The sequence below is a fragment of the Aphelocoma coerulescens genome, chromosome 17, assembly GCF_041296385.1.
Source record: "Aphelocoma coerulescens isolate FSJ_1873_10779 chromosome 17, UR_Acoe_1.0, whole genome shotgun sequence".
Taxonomy (NCBI): Eukaryota; Metazoa; Chordata; class Aves; order Passeriformes; family Corvidae; genus Aphelocoma; species Aphelocoma coerulescens.
The window spans coordinates 6,284,313-6,304,113 of NC_091030.1; the positions used below are offsets into that span (position 1 = coordinate 6,284,313).

General features: G+C 44.7%; 1 protein-coding gene across 2 annotated transcripts in view; it reads left to right on the forward strand.

Moving 5' to 3' along the window:
- ABL1 (ABL proto-oncogene 1, non-receptor tyrosine kinase) overlaps positions 1–19,801 on the forward strand; it is a 78,254-nt gene that overhangs the window by 49,108 nt on the left and 9,345 nt on the right. For both annotated transcript variants that reach the window (XM_069031510.1, XM_069031511.1), the window contains exons 2-7: positions 6,292–6,465; positions 7,192–7,487; positions 12,592–12,864; positions 16,706–16,790; positions 17,154–17,331; positions 19,499–19,683. In XM_069031510.1, the coding sequence (XP_068887611.1) occupies positions 6,292–6,465; positions 7,192–7,487; positions 12,592–12,864; positions 16,706–16,790; positions 17,154–17,331; positions 19,499–19,683 (1,191 nt within the window). The remainder of the gene's footprint in view (positions 1–6,291; positions 6,466–7,191; positions 7,488–12,591; positions 12,865–16,705; positions 16,791–17,153; positions 17,332–19,498; positions 19,684–19,801) is intronic.

Sequence of the window (19,801 nt, forward strand, 5' to 3'; positions counted from 1 at the left end):
TACAATGACTGAGTTTTCATATGGGTGTTTGAGCTGGGCATTTCTTTGCCCTCATTTCTATTCCCACTAGTAAATATTATTTTAAAATGTGACAGATCTGAATTTCTCTCATCTGCCTTCTCCTTTCTGCCTTTGCCAAAGTGAATAATTCCTCACCCACTTCACACCAAGAAAGGGTAAAGAGTAGAAGGGAAGAGGCAGAGCGAGTACTGCTGCCAATCTGATCAGGAAAACAGAACGTGTCCATGTCCCAAATAGGGGCTGAAATAGTCTTGCTGCCTTTTTGGGCTTGGCTCTATCACTGAAAGGCAAAAGCCTTGTTTAAAACCTGTCAGTGTCCTCTGTGAAGTTAAAAAAAAAACATTTTGGGTACACTAGTAAAGTCCTTTTGTTTTCTCACTGAAAAGACTCCTGTCCTGCCAGCTGTCAGACTGGCTTTCCTTTTTTTTTTAGTTTATTTTTTCAGCTAGAGTACACAAGCCTGGGGAGGAGCAGCAACCTGTAGCCATTTCCCTGTTCCTGGAGAGGGATTTTTGTAATGCATTTGGGCACATATTAAGCCAGACCTAAATCAGCAGCACAGCAACTCATCTGCCCCAGTGTCACTGGGATCAGCAGGCAGGGCTTTGGTCACCCTGTTAGGGAGAGAAAATGCATAAACCTGGAGTTGCTGCCTCCCTTCTGTTTCCTCTCTTCCTTGACTGTTTTTTGCTCCTCACCTCACGGCCTCTCATCTACCACCACTCAGTAGAATTCTTGCTATTATACACATTCTGGCTTCGTAGTGGCTTCTTAGTTCTGTGCTTGTTCCAGTGTTTTTTATTTGTTCCATCGTTACTAAAAAATCTGGCTGATGGTGCTTGCTATGGTTTCCCATGGGATGTGGTTAGGAAAGGATTATCATTTCACAGGAAAAGTTGTAACTGTTTTCAGACCTAAAACAGATCATCCACAGTCATGTCAGTCTTCCCTGAGCAGTCTGTGGGGCTGCTTCGTAAAACAAGGGAATATAACAGTAAATCTTGATGATTCTTGCTTGGTGCTTTCCCTGCCCAGGGCTCAGAATCAGGCACACTTCCCTACTTCTGCTCCTTTAGTAAGGAAACAAAACCAAAAGCTATAAAAGCGAAGTTGTCAGAAATACTGATGTGTCACTGAAGTTCACTTGAATCTGATTACTCTTCTCCCTTCCTCTCCCAGAGGTTATTGTCTAAGGTCAGGCAGAACTTAGTGGCAGATCTAGGAAGAAAGTTCAAATTTCTGCCATTCCCCTGTTCCACTCCATCTATCTGCAACTGTGATTAGCTGGCTGGAGAAAGATGTTTGCCATGTCACTAAGGGGTTATAAATGGAACAAACTCAGTGAATAAGCTCAGGTAGAGCTTGCAGGTCTGTGTAAGAGTGAACTTGCAGAAAAACCCAACAAAACAACCCACAAACAAGCCAACAAAACAAAAAACAACAGTAAAACTTCTGAGATGATGGAATCATCATTTGGAGGAGTGAGAGATGTCACATCACCAGGGGTGCTCAGACAAGATTCAGCACTGCAGTTGGCTGTGAGGGTCTGTTTGAGCCTGGACAATCCAGCAGGAGCCACGGGTGCCCTTGTTCTCTCATGCTGACATTCAGCAGTCTTGGTGTTTGGTACTTGGAACACTGGAAATTCCTGTTGTCCATGTGGAGGGAGTGCAGCCTGTCTGCAGGAGGAAGGTGCTTCACTTGCAGGAGGGGAAAAAGGGCAGCACAGCTGGGGAGACTGGCCCAACTCAGGGGAATGGGGCTGGTTGGAAGAGGCTGGATCAGTTTCTGCACTACTTAATCTCTGTATAAATACTCAATGTTTAAAAAGTGGTGTTTATCCTCATGCTGGCTCTAAGAAGGTGGACTTTACAAGTATCAGCCAATAGCAGGAAAACCAGCAATTGCCATTGTTGCAGAAGGGTCTGTGGCCTGGGCTGTGCAGTGGGTGACGGGAGAGGCTGAACCTGATCTCACAAAAGGGTTGGATCTGAAATAAATCACAAAACCTTGCTTCTTTTTGGAAAGATCTGGTTTACAGGTTCTTTAATTTTATTTTTAAATCCATATTCCATCATCCATAGTCTATCCGTGAGGGCCACTAAGGAAAAATACTGGAACAGAGAGGCAGCTGCTCCATCATATGTGCTCAGAGTCAGGAATATTTGGAAGTATTAAATCTGCATTGCTATTCTGCCATTTATCATAATTTCTTCTGGGGGAAAAGAATAGTAGAGGGACTGTAGAGGAAGGAGAAGGCTTAGGTGGCATGTGCTGTGCTTCCAAAGAGATTACTGGATGTGCTCTGCACTCCCTTGCTCTACAAACCTTGTGGAAAAAATGCCAGCACAGTTTGTAAGCCCACAGGATGTTTGTTTTGTAGGGAGACAGGAGGTCTCCTCCTTCCCTCGGGACTGCCTCGCAGTCAGCTATGGAGTAGCTGAGTGTAATTCTGTACTCCTGCCTGTTTTCCAGCCCTTCCCTTACGTTGTGAAGGAAATCTGCTTGCGTTGATCTAGACCAGAATTGTTCATATCTGAGAACTTCTCGCACAGCTCCTAACAATGATTCATGGCTTTGTATGAACAGTAATGAGCAGGAGATAGTTACACTTATGAAACCTTTTAGTGTACAAGCATAAATACCTTCTGGTAAAAACCTAATTTGGGGGGAAATGATGACGTTCTTATGGCTAATGCCTCAAAATACAAGCTGCTGTTATTTTATATCAAATTCCGCACTGCTTTAATTAAGAGTCATCATTTAGTTGGTGTTAGTGGAGAACTGAATTACAGTGCCGCTTTAGGACTCCTATCAGGAACCCAGGTGTCATCCAGAGCACGGCATGATCAGAGTAATAAATTGCAGCCTTGCTGGGTTGCAGCACAAGACAAAGTGGATGTGTGGAAGGAACGACAGCGCAGCGATAACAGATTGAATTACGCTCGCTTCCTGCCCCATCGCCGTGCCAGGATGGCCTCCTGTAGGTACAGCAGCCAGGCTGATTTATTAGGAGGAATCTGGCCCACTGAAGATCTCAGCAGTGCTGTAAAACTGTAGTTAAAGCCAGCAGTAGGAGGTGAAGAAGCTGCGTGTTGAAAAAGACCCTCAATATGTAGGAATAGCAATGTCTAATTCCTGCTCTGAAGGACTGGAATGTCTGGGCAGATTTGCTGGAGAATCGCTCAGAGGGATAAACGCTGCTGACAGCCGGCTGTACGTGGCTCCCAGATGGATATGTCCTGTCTGCTTCTCTCGCTTCATGGTTTTGTGTCCTCAGTCTGCTGACAATCTCCTCTTGGGGCCCAGACCTTTAAAAGTGTGTTTTGTCACGGTCTATCAAGCTTCTGCTACACTTGGGTCACCACAGTTCTGCTCTTTCCTTTACGCTCTGCTCTGTGTTGACTCAGGGCCTTGTCCTTCCTTTCTGGACACTCTTCAAGCGTCATTCACCACCTTCCCCACCCCAGTTCTTAACTTGGGGTTCTTGCCTCCTGGAAAAACCAGCCCCACTCAGCCCAAGAGTTGTGTTTGGCATCTCCCCATCGTGCTCTCCTGCATGGCACGTTCACACACAGTGCACACCTCTGTTGGGGTGCCTGTGGCTGCACAGGAGGGTCAGACTGGGAGAGACAGAGGGTATGAGCATCCTCTGATTTCACTGGAGGACCAGTGTGGTTTTCCAGCTTAGCAAGTTGTCATTTGTGTTTTTAACAGCCCTTGCTCTTGCCGGTCCTTGGTTTTGCAGGTGTTGGCACTGAGTCAGTGTCTGTAGGAATGTCATCGAGCAAAACCAGCCTTCCCTGACTCCCGTACCGCAGCTCGTGGGTGTTGTTGGCGGCTGGCACGGTGTTGTCTCACAGCTGAATCGAAGCACATACCTTGGCATCCGTGTGTAATGAGTCAGTCCCAGCCTCGCCGCAGCCTGGGCATGAGAGAGGGATTCTTGTGGAGTCCTTGGCTTTGCTCCCACATCCCCATCCCTGTCTGCGCCTGAGCCATCCTCTGCTGGGCTGCAATCACACTGGAGTTGGAGGGGAGCCTTCCTTGGATTTCCTGCCTTCCTGTAGAATCAGTGCCCCGTGTGGGAGTCACTTTCCTTTCTATCAGAGGTTACGGTCCATCCCACGGAGCAGCGAGTGCTGGTTTGTCCTGTATTTGGGGGAGAGCATCACAGCATTGCTCCTCGCTGGGGTTGTGTATCTGCCACTTGCAGCTCTGCTGTCTGTTCCTTCCAGGTGTTCACTGATGGTGTAACTCCTTGGAGTATCTCCAGTCACTGCAGTGCCCTGTGTTTGATAAGGGAGCTTAATGGGCTTGACAGGATCAAAGCGTTTTCATAGTAAAATGATTATAGCTTAATTTCTGAAAGTGGATTTTCTGTTTCTTTTCTCATTGTCACTCTTGAGGGAAACCCAGGCTATTAAAATACATTCTTCTGCAGGACACAGGAGGAGGAAGCCAGGATGTCAAGGTGCTTCAAAATAACCACCCAACACACTACGACTTTTTCTGATTGTGGAATCATTTAGAAAGTGGAATTACTTAACTGCCCTGATTCACTATGGAAATATATCTCCCTACAGTTGCAGTTTAGCTAGGAAAACAGCCCCAGCAGTGTCTGTATTTGCTATTTTGCTCACATTTGTCATATATATTTTCCAAAGAATACAGTAGTATTCACGTACATAAATAACCACCCAGAGAGCCTTTACCAGTGGTCACCTGACCAACACATCGAGGATGCCAGATTGTCTTTGGGTAAATAGTGGCCACCACTACTATTTGCACTTTCACTATCAACGATAATAGATAATATTAGAAAATAATGTGTATTGTTAGGATTCGTAGGGTTGAATTTGGGGGGGTTGGTGGGATTTTTTTTTGGCATTTCCCCATTTGGAACTTTGGACACATCCACACTAAACTTCCATGCCTTTTCTGGTGTCACTTGCATCAGTTCTTCACTGGTTTACTGGCACAGCTTATACTGGATTTCCAGGCCAAACAAACAGTAGCGTTAAAACCATATTTTGATGGGATTGCATCTGTATAGCAGCACAGTGCTACTGAGTATTGCAAGTATAAAAAGAGTACTGTGCTCCCAGGTGACCTGACAGTGTAGGAAACACTTGGCATGGGATTTCTCTGTCCAGAGCCCTGTTGGCAGAGGAGGGATTCAGCAGATGGGGGCTGATGCTGTATAATGAAGGGCAGTTTGTGGCGCAAGGGGCTGGTGTGACAGTGCCGTGTTTCCTGTCCCCAGAGCCGTGCTGACGCAATGGTTTGTGTGCAACACTGTGACCTCACTCAACAAACTCATCCAGATGGAGAATGACCCTTCAAAATACAAGTTTCACAACTTATTGTCCTGGCTCTGTGCCAGCACAGTCAGGCATGGTGCTGCTAGCACATCTGGGGGTGGTGTGTATCTGGAGCATTTCTGCTCCAAACTCTAGAATCATGCTCCAAAGGGAAGGACTTGCAGGAACAACTGTAGTAAAATTCCCTGATGTATTTGGGCTTGCCTGATACTTACTGAATGTTACATGCCTAATGTGCTCCAGTATACAAAAAACTTTGGAGGTTGGTTTTTACTCATCTGTAAAGCTCAGTTTTCAGGAATCTCTGTCTTTGGAGGTGTCTCAGGGTTCTTAAAAATGTAGAAATGTGCTCAACTGCTGTGGTTTGAGAGTGAAGGGCCGGAGAGAGGGCAACAAAAAAGACACTGCCTTGTCCTCAAATAAGAAGAGAAATGATTAAAAATACTGTGAAGAACAGAAAGACCTAGCTCCTTCTTAAATACCATGTCTTGCAAATCTCACCCTGCTTGGCTCCATCTGCTGCACATTCTGGCCATTTCATTTATAGGATAATTAAGGGATTTACCTTTTAAAGGTCCTGGGTTTGTTTTCAAATCTAACCATTCCAGCAGTTAGGTGTGAGCCAAAGGATTTACAGGCAGCAAACAGCCTACGTGAGCTGCATTGACTGGAGGGATGGAGAGGGGCTTTCCTTCTCCTGCATGTCCTGGGAGGCAGGAGCTGGGGGCTCTGGCAAGGCTGGGGACAGCTCTGGAACTAGAGCATCCTGCCTATGTGGCAGGAGATCTGCATTAAGGCACTGTCCATATCTGTCCTCTGACGCACGAGGAGCACACGTGTCATGAAACAATGCAACTTAGAAAGTCAGAGTGCGTGGGTTGGCCAGATGGCTTTTATCAGCCAAAATGAACCTGCTTTTTCCTTTCTCTCCCTCTTTCTCCTCCAGAAGCCCTTCAGAGACCGGTAGTGTCAGACTTTGAGCCGCAGGGTCTGAGCGAAGCAGCTCGCTGGAACTCCAAGGAAAACCTTCTGTCCTGCCCTAGTGAAAATGACCCCCATCTCTTTGTTGCACTGTATGATTTTGTGGCGAGTGGGGACAACACTCTCAGCATAACTAAAGGTAAGGTCACTGGCCAGAATTCCACGGGGAGTGTGGGAAAAGGTGTAGGAAGGAGAGTTGCTGTGAAATAATTAAGTTCTACACCAAACCCTGTGGAATTTTTTTTTTTACTGTGGGAAATCATCTTAAACAAATACAAATATTTCACAAAGTCATAACCTTTTTAAAGGTTATAACCGTCTCTATTGCACTGGGCAAAAAACTGTCTGTCAAAACTAAAGTCTCCATTTGGAGCAAAAATGTGAACTGAGAAAGTAACCTAAGCTGACTTTGGAGGCTGGCCTCTTATTTTCACAGTTCTCCAAAACACAGTCCCTGTATGAAAAATGGCTGTACAGATATAAGGACCAGAAGGATTGAGTAAGAAAACACTGTACGTACGCCAAGTCACATCTACTTACCTTCCTAATTGAAATTATTTTATTGTTTATCCACTCCAGTTCTTTCCTAGCTCCAACAAGCCGACTCAATTCAAACAAAATTTGCTTGATTCATTTTTTAAACTTGAGCAGTATTGGAGCTGGTGCAGAACTGCAGGAGAGCCTAAAAATCTGAAGTGTGTGACTTTATTTGGCTTGGAGAGGTCCACTCAAGCTTGAAGAGAAACACATGCTCCCTGCTGAGTCAGATACCTATTCTTATAGGAGATCATTTACGCAGAAAGAACCTATCTTTGTCCTCAGCTCCTGGGCTTGCCATGCCTAAACACATTTTCTTTTTCTCAAGGCGAAAAGCTCCGTGTGCTGGGCTACAACCACAATGGGGAGTGGTGCGAGGCACAGACCAAGAACGGGCAGGGCTGGGTCCCCAGCAACTACATCACCCCTGTGAACAGCTTGGAGAAGCACTCCTGGTATCACGGACCGGTGTCACGGAACGCTGCCGAGTACCTCCTGAGCAGCGGCATCAACGGCAGCTTCCTGGTGCGGGAGAGCGAGAGCAGCCCCGGCCAGAGATCCATCTCCCTGCGCTACGAGGGAAGGGTCTACCACTACAGGATCAACACTGCCTCCGACGGCAAGGTAGGCTCCAGGCTGTGCAAACCTTGCTGGGATACTTGGCCTTGCACCAGGTCGAGCAGTAGCAATCGAGCTGAGTGGTTTTGAACTCTGGTCACGGGGCTCGTCGTCTCTAGTTACAGTAGACTGTGAGATTCTGACGTGGCTGGGGCAAAGCAGTTTTATTCCTTTAGCAAACTGTGTAATACAGAGTAGTAGTAAAACACTTTCAGGGAGAAAATAGTAGAGTTAAATTAGAGCAGAATCTAATAGATCACTAATAAGAGATTCTGGGAATTCTTGTCCCCTGTGTTCAAAAGATTATCTCTTTGACTGCCAAATCAGAAAAGCCAGCACCTATTGCTAATAATCCTGTAAATATTAGGGACAAAATGCTTTCTGAGCTATTCTGCAGTATTTTTAACTACTGTTTTGATTTCTCTACAGTATTTCAGCGTGATCATTGGAGACGGGTAGGCACTTTCACTTTTATATGGGCTTTGTCCCCAGTTCCTTCATTTTTCCCCTAGATTGTTGTGTGCTGTAGCAGTGTGGCAGTGCTGTGCTTTGTGGATGCTGCAGAGAAATGTTAGCATAAAAGTGTAGTTTTCCACAGATTTTTGTTTTAATTTCATGGAAACATTTCTACTGGCATTGGATTTCGGAAAATGTTGTTTTTTAACAAATCTATTTTAAGCAGTGTCTCTTTAGATCCTGTGCAGAAGTTGACGTGTGGGTCTGGAGCATGGCTGCTGAGGCTCTTCTTGCCAGCATCTAATAGATGACAGATTCTGTGCCATTAAATGTCTTCAAAAGAAAAAAATAAAAGTAATCAAGTATAGTAGCAGCCCACTGTGCCCAATTTTCCCTTGTCCTATGAGAGCTTTGCTCTTCTTACAGCAATGCTGACAGCAGAATCTTTAGTATGAAAATACGGAGAACCAGTATACCATGTTTCCTGTTCATCAGACTCAGCACTCTAAGACCTCCAATGAGATAACCAGATTTTATTCAGTGATGAAATACTTTTTGTCTGCTTTAGCAAATGGGTTGTAACTGAGGCAATTCTGACCATGTTATTTAAGGCAACATATTTCCAACTTAGGGTGCTTTGATTCTTCCTTTTCCCTCCCATGTAGACACTCTCTGTGGTCAGCATCAGCTCTGTGAAGTGCTGACATGCAGCATACTTGAAGGACTACGTGGCAATCTAGAATATTATTCCTCCTCCTGTCTGTGTAGTGGATATTCCTTCTATTCCCATAGATGCTGGCAGATGAGCAGCGCTCACATGTGAACATTTTGAACCGAAGGCTTCTTGGGTTGGTGTAAATAAGCGTGTGTCCGTGAGGAGATAGCACGTGTTCTCCATTTGAGCTGTAACAGGGTTTGGCATATGAAGGCTTTCATCCCAGCAGAGCTGTCTTTATCCCAGAAAAACAGTTCTGCAGAGCTCCAGTAATCCTTTCAGGCCTGTGTTAGCCAGGTTAACTGTTCATTTTCCACAAAGTTGCTTGCATTAGTGTTTTTGAGAAAAAATGCAGGTTGGAACAATTCACTAAAGCAGATCTGCAGCTCATGGTAGTTGGAAATACAAAATTGAGCAGCAGGGGTGACCAAGACCTGTGGCTTTTGGGCATTGCAGGATCAAGCAAAGGGGTAGCCACAGTCCTGCTGATGCTGTGCCAAGTGCCAGCATCCCTTCAGAAGGGGCAGTTTGCCACGTCCATGCATCATGTGCTGCAGTTTGCAGCCTGGCGTGTTAAACCTCATCGGTTTCAATTTGCATTAACGAGCTGGGCAGGGAATTGCGACATCTTAGCAGCAGATGTGTGGCTGGGCTGGGGACACTGTGCTCTTCCAGCACCCTGTCCCTGGCTGTCAAAGCTGAGGAGCTGGGAAGAGAAACAGCCAGTATCCCTGTTTGTCCCTCTGCGTGATGGAGGCTGCTGGAGCCGGTCCTGCTCTGAGCTGCTCGTGTCGCACTCTATTTATTACCGGCTTCGCAGCAGATCATGGCTGTGCTGGAGGAGAGCTCTTACCTTCACTGCCCTGAGCACCTGGGGCCTTCCCAGCCTGCTGTATCATTAGTCAGCCTGTCCAGGGAATTTAATATCTCCCTGTGCTGCAGTAAGGATGAATGGCTTTGGTGGGATCATATCCTGTGCCTGACAGAACACGCTTCGGGAGAAAGAGGTATTAGAGAAACACGGGGAGCAGCTGCTGCTCGGCATGGTGGTGTGTCCTGCATTGCAAAGCCTTACCCAGACTTTTTCCTGGGGGAAGATTGAAGGGACTAGAAACAGAGCAGAGGTTTGTACATCTTAATTTTAGTACAAATTATACTGAATGCATTGGTGTTCAACAACTTAAAAAAATTCCTCTGGGAATTTTTTCTCTATTTCCCACTTTGATGGGTCATATTTTTCTGGACCACCCTCTAATGTTTTGTTTTGTTGGTTGGGGTTTTTTAAAGGAAGGTATTAAAACTGACCTTTCTCGATTTGGCTGGCACACTACAGCCAGTCATCTGGTAAACCACTTCCGTGGTACAGAGGACTTGGTTTTCCTGACTTGACAGTACTTGAGGCAAAGCCTCCTATTGAGTAACCCAACTGAATAAACAGCCAGTTTTTCAAATCCTGCTGTCCTTAGCATGAAGGAAGCAGGACTGGGGTCCTGCTTGAGTCTCTTGGATCCTCCAGTGGCCGAATTGGATGCAGACTTGAATCTTCATTTTTTGGTGTGGATGTTCAGTTTCGTCTGCTGAGTGGGGAGAGGGAGTGCCATTGGATTCAGGATACAGTGAGGCTAGCATGGGCCAGTTTAACCACCTGTATAAAATACTCCAGCCAGGAAAAAGAGATGTGTTCTGGTGGCAGAAGTGCAGATGAGCAGCCCATTTGTGCAAGCAGAGCCCCTTGGAACAGGACTGGTGTTTACGGTTTGTTTGATACACAAAAATTGACCAAATAATGTCTCAACAGTGTAGCCAGGAAGCAAACTGTGAGTCCCTACAAAACTCAGGTGCTGGGTCTGTCACCTGTCTAAGAGTACAAGTCAGCAGCACCACATGGTTTTCTGGTTGGATGTCATCAGTGAGAGGTTAGAAAAAACCTGCCTACAGAATAAACACGTTTACTGGTGGAAGTTTTTCTCAATGTAAATGGAAAACTTTCTGAGTGTTAAGGCATAGAGTCTTGTTCTTGTGGCCTGTTCTTGTGAGTCCTGTCCTCATTCTGCTACAGGTTTTCTCTGAAACCTTTAGCCATTTATTTAGCTTCTTTCTCCTTCTATAACAGGATCATACAATCTGTCACATTAAATACAGATATCTCTGATTTTCGTGAGATATAAGTTGTCATAAAACCATGGGGGAGCTTCCTTCTCCATGCCTCTCTAATACTTCCAAGTAATCCTGGAGTTCAGCTTTTTCTACATCCATATTTTTAGATTTTAATTCTCAGTGTAACATGGGAACTGCTCATACCACTGCAAGTACTTCAAGTCGTTCCCCAACAGGCATGGCTTGTTTTAAATTGTGGTTGTACTGGCTAATGCTTGGTCACTCACACCAAGCAGCTGTAAAAGCCTCTTATGTTGTCACTTTTCTATTCTCAGAACACCTGGTTTTAACGTGATTTCACATCTTTGACCATGAAAAGCATTGTAGGTTTTTGTAGGGGGTTTTGAGGGGATTTTTTAAGCCATAATGTTGAAATGAGATTTGTTCCAGTTATTTTACCAAAAGAGTATCTGACTCATTTTGGTAGAGAGTTGTGTACATGCTCCCCAGGAGGTTGCCATTATTTTCCAGAGTACAAAGACTTTAATCAACTTTGAGGGTGGTTTTGTCCCTTCTTGCAAACATTTTTTTTCTCTTGCAAATGCAGCTCCCTTTTTTGTTGGACATAACTCTCTTATTGCTGGAACTTCACAGATGCATTTTCATTTTCCATCCAAAAATTCTGTGTAGGTGAAAGAAGCAGAATTTGACCCCAAGTCTTGGGATTTTTGGATGCCTGGCAGCCCCATCAACTTCCCAGCCTGAAATCCCAAACAGATGGCCAGTGCACATGCAGAAACTGTTGAGTGTACATCCAGCATGTCAGAAGCATTTAGGAAGTTTGATCATAGCTGTTGGCATGTGATGTGAGCAGTAGGACTAGTGTGTGGACTGGACAGGAATTTGGGTGACCAACATAGTGCTGTTCTTCCTGTGAGCTTGTCCCTTGCCAGACCTTGGTCCTTTGTGAGAAATTGAGTTCTTCCATCTTCCGTGTTTTAGGCTAGACTGTGATGCAAAATGCATTTTGATGCAAAGATTTTTCCCTTTCCTTCAGGTGTAACCAGCACTTTTCTCATAATTATATTTCTAGCTTTTTTCACCTTGCCTGGCAGAAGACTGGGCTTGAGGATGAAAACTGGAAACACCCAGCTCTGGTGGGAGGGAGTCAGTTGTCCGTTATCTTTAGCAGGATTTTAGGCTTAAAATGGATCTTCTGTATAAGTGTTAAGGAGGTAACAAATATGGGTTATCACGCCTCGCAGCAGGTTTTCATTCAGTGGTAATGATTTTCCTTCTGTGCTATTGATCAGTGCCCGTCACAGGAAAGGAGCAGACCAGCTCCCTGACTTCATGCTAAACCTCTGCAGAAGCTCAAGGCCTAAAGCAGGGAAAACTCTGGTTTGCCAGTGACACTTCAAGGAGAATTTAGACAGGTGAAAATGTCATAAGCCAAATAGTAATAGTGAAATAGAGACACTGAGGCTGACAACCCCCCCATACTCTCCAGGAAATGTCCCACAATCTCTACCGACCAGCTTTTTGAAAAAAGACATCTCAAGCAACAGCATGCCAGTCTAGTGCAATTTGCAGCCATTTCTGCCCTGTTGTTTTGGCAAAGTGCATGTATTTTCTCCTGAATCCATGCCTTTCCCATGTAAGCATTGATTGTTCTGGGCTCTGGAGCTGGTTACAGAGCTTGTGGAGCTCACAGTTCCACGGCTCGAGTAGAAGCAACGGCACACTTTGCTTTCACAATTTTATGATGCAGTTCCTGTGCACGAGCTCTCTGACGGAAGGGCATTACCTGAACGAGCTTTTCCCTTCCCCTTTGGTTCCCAGCTCTATGTGTCTTCAGAGAGCCGCTTCAACACCTTGGCAGAGCTGGTCCATCACCACTCCACCGTGGCAGATGGGCTCATCACCACGCTGCACTACCCGGCGCCCAAGCGCAACAAGCCCACCATCTACGGCGTGTCCCCCAACTACGACAAGTGGGAGATCGAGCGCACCGACATCACCATGAAGCACAAGCTGGGTGGAGGCCAGTATGGAGAGGTGTATGAAGGGGTCTGGAAGAAGTACAACCTGACAGTGGCTGTGAAGACTCTCAAGGTAGGACTCAATCTGGGAGCATTCCCCATCCAGCAGGAAGCACGTCCGAGCTAGCTGCCTGCCCGCAGTTCTGGTTAGGTGTTTGTGTTGATGGTGGCCCTCCCTTTGTGTGCTGTAGGCTGGAAATAGAGTATTTTTGAAAGAGCTTGATCCTCTTACCGTTTATGTGATACCTCTAACACTCGTATCTAAACAAAGGAGGATGTTAACAGCACAATTTTTACTGGAGAAAGGATGAAACCTTAGAAAAGTAAGTAGTGCTGCCATGTCTCGCATTCAGGGTGTGGTAAAGGTGAGCTGTTCACGGATGAACACACCAGCACAAGCTGGTGTATTAAGGAAAACTGTGGATTGTGAGTCAGTCAACATAAAATTCAAAGGCTGTGCTTCAGGGAGGCTTTACATGTTTTGATTTTCTGTCTTATGTGGCATCTTTCCCAAAAGACAAGCTCCCTGTATTCCTGAAGTCTTAAGCAACTGTTCACAGCTGCTTCTTATCAAAAGACACAAGAGGAGGAAAAAGGGTATGCAAGCTAAGGTATATTAAAATTCATAAGTGGCTTTAATGAAGAACTGGATAATCAGTTCTGTTTCTGGCTCTGCTCCCTGATTTCTGCATCTTGGTTTCCTTGTCTCTTGAAATGCAAATAGTGCTCTGTGAGTTCATAAGGTCATTGCTTAATTCATCTATGTTTATAAAACTGTCTTGAGATCTTCTGGCACCATCTGCACACATTGCATTTGATTGCTTAATAGGAGTTTATGCGAACTTGACACCATGTTCTCTCTCCTCGAATGGGGACATGGTATGGTCTTGCAGAAACAAACAGAACCGAGGGTTTCGTTTGTTTCTTTTTGGTTTTTTTGCAATGGAAATTTTGAAGTGGAGAGAACTGTGTAGACGCTTCAGTGTCAGGGGAAGAACCTTCCCTTGGTTTTGGGGAAAATACTTCTTCCTTGCTCTCCGAGCAGCGGCTGCCTCAGTACTTCTGGGTTGCCATGGCTGCAGAAAGTATTTTCACTTTGGCCTTTTCTGTACTCTGGAGGTTCCTGCTGCTGCTCCCAGCGGGGGAGTCCAAGTGCCGCTTGCACAGGGAGCGAGTGACATCTAGTGTTGTCCCTGCTCGGGATCGCTCGGAGCCTTGCGGTGCAGGTGAGCTGGGATGTGACCAGGATCAGCAAAACACCTGCTCATACTGAGGAGAGCTCAGCTCTTTCCCGGAGCACTGCTTGCAGTAACATCTTCCTGCTGCTGGTTGCAGTGTGAGGATTCCTGATGCTTTCAGACTTCTCATCTTGCTCCAAACTGAAGTTGTTGCTTTTGTTCTCTTCTCCCTAAAACCCATCAACAAAGACAAATTACATGTTATCCCATCAAATCTGTTTGTGCAAAGGAGAAGCCTTAATACAGACCATGGCTGTTTCAAATATATCAAATAAATATTTAATGAAACACAACTAAAATGGCTCATAATGTAGTATGGAGCAGCATGTTCCACTGGGGAGTGTAAGAACAACCAAGAAGAGAGTTGAGAAACACTTCAACCTGCAATTATGCACGCTAAAACCATCCTTAAAAGCAAATTTATAATCCACCTTTTTTAAATCCATTAGTCTACTGCCTGACAGGTGGGATTATAGCTTTCTTCAAAGTTTTGGGAAACATTTTAAAATCACATTTATATCCCAGTTCTACTGGGAAAAACAAGCCTTTTGCAGCTTCTTCCCAAATCTGCAGATGACTCATTTTATTTTCCTTTGAGAGAATGTTTTTCAAAACTTTGTATGATTCTTCTTGCTCCTTCCCCATCTACCTCAAATATCTCTATACAAAAGATAAAGGAGAGCGAAGACTAAAAGAGAAAGGGGGAGAAAAGTCCTTCCAGCATCTTTTTGAATAATGATGCTTACGAACACCCATTTGTTGTTCAGTTTTCTATCAAATGTCTAAACATAGCTCATGGCTGGCACAGAGCTGGAGAAGGAGCGATCGAAGCAGCTCGTGCTGTTCCTCAGTGTTTAACTGGAGAGGGCAAGACCATGTTTTGGTGCTGAGATGTTGCCTATTAAAATTCATCCCTGGCAGCTCTGTGAGTTGTACAGTACACATCAGTATTTATCAGGGTCTGTTATAACAGGACACGCTCTGAATTTGTGTTTTTACCCCCAAATTGGACAGGAGCAAAAGTCAGTGGCTGTGGGGACAGGGAGCTCTGTGACCTGCACTGGACCAAGTGCAGCCGATCTTGACTGTGGCCACAGCGGGTTCTCCTGAGGGCCATTTAATTGCTGAGCTGCTGTGAGCTGGTCAGCTCAGCACATTTCTTACTGCTCACCTCAGCTCTGCCGCCACTAGGACTGCCTCTGCTTTTTCTTTGGATGTTTTTTTCTTTATTTTTTTCCCCAGCAGAGTAGCCTGTGTTTTAAATTAGGCAACATGTAACCCTGGTGTCCCTTAATGCCATGGCATGGCCCTGTGCTGTGCTGGGAAAATGCTGTACAGCCAGAACTGTTCTATTTCTGCCATGGTTTAGTACAGTGGGAGCTGGAAGCCGGTTAAGCTTGGTCCTTTGCACGAGATCAGGTTTTCAGAGAGATCATTGCTACAGTGGTTCTCTGTATGTGTCCTTCCTATTAATGTGGTCACTGAGAGGTAAGACATTTCAAACTGTGGAGCAGCTATGCAGAGGACAAACCTTCCACGGTTTGTGTAGCATGAATAAGACAAAGGCGTATTTAGGATAATTTTGCAACCTGGATTATTAACCCAGTTTCCTTTGCCAAAGAGAACAGTTTAAGGTTCTGCTCACAAGGACCTTTGGACTATTAGTTTTGACAGTGTGTTCAGCAAATCGCAGCTGTCAATCAAGCTAATTGGCAATGAATAGTAAATGATTGAATGGAAGTGTTGGAAAAATGTTCTCAGTGCTAAGTGCAGAGCAGGGAGCTGGCTGGATCTCACAGTGGCAGCCCACTGTTATCGTTCTCACCAGCAGCAGTAAATCCTTTCCAATCCTTCCTTAAAACACTTTGTCCATGTAGCCTGTCAACATTAATCCATCAATGAAAAAAAAAAAGGATATTGAAAGAAACATTGCTTTAGGAATAGATCTGTATTTTTGCACCACTTTGAAATGACCTTCCGGCCATTTGGGGTGTATTTGCTTCAGAAAAATATGTCTTTTGAGCAAGGTAGTGTCTTCCTTGGTTCTGTGCTGTGCCAAGTAACTTTATGGCACCCAACAAATTGGTAGTGACACGTCTGCCCAGAACGGATATGTCATGGGTCAGGCTCTAAATGCCAGAAATGAATCTGTGAAACCTTGGGCTTTCAGTCACACAGTGGCTGCCATCGGTCGTGCCTCCCTGACTGAGAGAGGGGATTTCTTATTCCTGCCCAGTGAACCCAAGGGCCTGCATTTCAGCAGCCTCTCAAGCATTTGATTGTGGTATATCCTTTCTTTTGTGTTCGTTCTTGTTCCTTTTCTGTACTTTTTATTTCATGTTATCTTTTTTTTTTTTTTTCCTGTTAGGAACAAGCTTGTTTTTCCTTTTCAGCTCGTGAGTGATCTGTGAGAGTCCCTTCACAAAAGGGATATGGATTTTCTTGCCCCAGAAAGCTCAGCTAGTATAAGAATTACAAAAATATTTTTTTTAAAAATCATACCAAAAAATTAAGGTTTTTAACTCCCTGGCTTTGTGTTGTGGCTACAGGGAAAAATTACCTTGCAAGAACTGTGGCTTATGTTGTCAGTTTGTAGTTCTTTTTGTGTCCTCATGCAAAAATCTGTTCCTCCTTTGTGTACACTGCCTTTGCCAAAGCTTTGCCATTGTTCTGCAGGAGGATACCATGGAAGTGGAAGAGTTCTTGAAAGAAGCTGCAGTAATGAAGGAGATCAAGCATCCGAACTTGGTGCAATTATTAGGTAAGTGATAAATACCAAGCAGAGGGATTTGAACTAAACCCTTGTGCAGTGATATGGATGTTAAGGAGCAGATAAGCTGCTTACCATACCAAGGCGTTAAATACAGACACTTATTGTCTGGCAAAATTCACAATTTGTACCACTAATACATGATTTTTAATGATCTCGTCTCCCTAACGTTTAATTTGCCAGAGCCTGAAGCAGAAAATTAAACCCCTCTGTTAACCACTTCCAAGCAGAATCCATTCTTTCCATGAGCCCCATTTTTCTGCCTTCTGGAGGTATAAATTGCCCTTGAGGACAAAACCTGAAGATTCACTGATATTCTCCAACATTCATTGTCAGCTTTATGTTGTTCCCCAGGGGTGTGCACACGGGAACCTCCTTTCTACATCATCACAGAGTTCATGACGTATGGGAACCTGCTGGATTACCTGCGTGAGTGTAACAGGCAGGAGGTGAATGCTGTGGTGCTGCTGTACATGGCAACTCAAATCTCCTCTGCCATGGAGTACCTGGAGAAGAAAAACTTCATCCACAGGTAGGAAAGACAGCGAGCACCCTTGAATCTCAAGCACAGGACACCCCATGATGTATTTTCCTGCCTTTCAGGCTATCACAGCATTGATTGGTGTCATATATTTAACACACTAGTGCATATCTGACACAGTCTATTAACCTGTCCAAAGGATGGGTTTTCTCTCAGGGTTTTTGTCTTGCCTTTGGAGAAAAAGGCAAGATGCAGGTGAAAGACACATCAGTACTTACCTATTTTGGGCAAGGCCTTAAATGTAAATTTAAGCCCAAAGTAATGGACTTTTAATGAACCAGACAAGCCACTTCCTTGTTTCTAACAGCCTTTCAAACCAGCTGCAGTTGGCAATGCTGGGTATGTGCAGGTCCTTGCAGCAGAATCACCCTCGGAGCACCACCTCAGCCCCTGTTCTTTCTGGTTTGGTTCGCTTTGTTTTCTGCTGCAGGGATTGTTCCCTGCTATTGTCCAGATTGTGTATTCACTTTAATAAGCATGTCTGCTGTCTTAAAAGTCTCAGGGACTCTGACCTTTAAAGTGTGCTGCAATTACGGCTGGAGCTTTGCGTTCCTCATCTGCAGAAATGGGCTCCTGGCAATATAATGACACATCCTGCGGCAGGGCTGGAGAGTGGCTGAGCTTTGTACAAGATGCTCTCGGGTGTCGTAGCATGACCTTTCCTGCCCAATTAACTGGAATATGGAATTAGCACGTGGTTTTTTTCACAGAGACAAATATGAAGATCGTGTGTAAAGTTCTAGGTGCTCCTCTAAGCGATGAGTTGTCTTTGCTGCTTGAAAGGCCTGGTTAAGTGCTGCTATCAGTCAATAAATTGAACAGTGATGCTGCCAATTAAAATTTCCAGCCTTTGATTTGCTTTGTTGAAAGGATTTTGTCCCTTCAGCCCACAGGAAGTAAACTTTAAAAACTCCGTTGTGTGAATCTCATTTGTCTTCTCTGCCATTCATTTCATTTCCTCTTACTTCTGATGACCCATTTATCTAAAATAAATAGTAGCGTTTTTCCTTATCAGCCAGCCCCATAACCACCTACCCAATTATTTGAAGAGAGTTGTCACAATTCACATCCATGGATTCAAATGCTGGGCTCTGACCTCATTTAATGAATCAGGAAGAAGGAAGAATTTGATTATGGAGAGGAGCTTTTATTTAGATACACATTGTAGTAATCAGCATTGATAAGAAAGTACATTCAAAAACACCGTGAAATTTAAATGGGCATCTAGTAAGATGTACTTTTTTCTGGTTTTTAATTTATTCCGATTGAGCAGAACAAGCAACAGAAACAGCAGTGTCTGCCTCATATCTAAAGATCTCACAGCAGCTTCCTGGTACAATCAATTTTTAGTTCAATGTGACATAATCTGGAAAAGTGTTTTTAACAAAACCTAATATTAGGAGAAATGTGTTTCTGTGCTTTACATTTTTATCCTCCTGAAGCATTTCCAAGAATGCAAACAGCATGTACAAGCCAGGGAGGTGGTAAATGCAATGTGCAGATCTCTCACCTGCCAGGGTGGAGCCAGTGGTGGAAAAAAAGTGGAGAAAAAGTTAAATTTGCTTATTGCCCAGTTGTTTGAAAATGCCAGCACTGATAGCAGAGGCTACAGCAGGTTTGCAAGGCCAAATGCTGATTGTGAACAAGTTGTGTGGTAAAAGGTGGTACACCAGGGAGAAGGAAGAGCAGACCTAAGAGGTAACTCTGGTGTTTGTGCAAAGACTGGAAAAGGAGTTCTGGAGAATGACTGGTGTTGACTGGGGTGACTGAAGCACTACAGAGGTGGGCAAGAAGTGAGGAATTGAAACTCGGTTTATTCAGTGCTCATCCCCAGCTATTGATAACTTGAGCACTGACATTTCTTTGAAATATTTTTATCCTGAGGGTGGCAGCTTTTATTGAAAGTGAGGGGGCTTCTTGAAGCTCTCACTTCAAATTAGAAGAAAAAAAAAAAGTTCGAATGACAGTCTTACGAAGACGGAATGGAAAATAACTTTCCCTCTTGTGTGTGTGCATGTAACTCCAGAATTTCTGTGTAATATTTGGATCAAAATAATCACACAGGCCCAGGTTTCTTTGGGAACAGCAGGCTTCCTTGCTATCGCTAAAAGTGAGATGGTAAAGACTTCTCATTGCCTATTTTTGGTCTTCTTTTTAGGGACCTTGCTGCCAGGAACTGCCTTGTAGGGGAGAACCACTTGGTGAAGGTGGCAGACTTTGGCCTGAGCAGGTTAATGACGGGTGACACCTACACAGCCCACGCCGGAGCAAAATTCCCCATCAAGTGGACTGCACCAGAAAGCCTGGCCTACAACAAGTTCTCCATTAAATCCGACGTCTGGGGTAAGAATTTGCATGGACAGATGAATGCAGATGATAGTCTTCTTTTCCAGGGCTGTGAAATTAGGCCGTTGTGGAGCATTTCAGGAGGGAGCAGCAGGTTTCTTGGTTTGAGCCACGT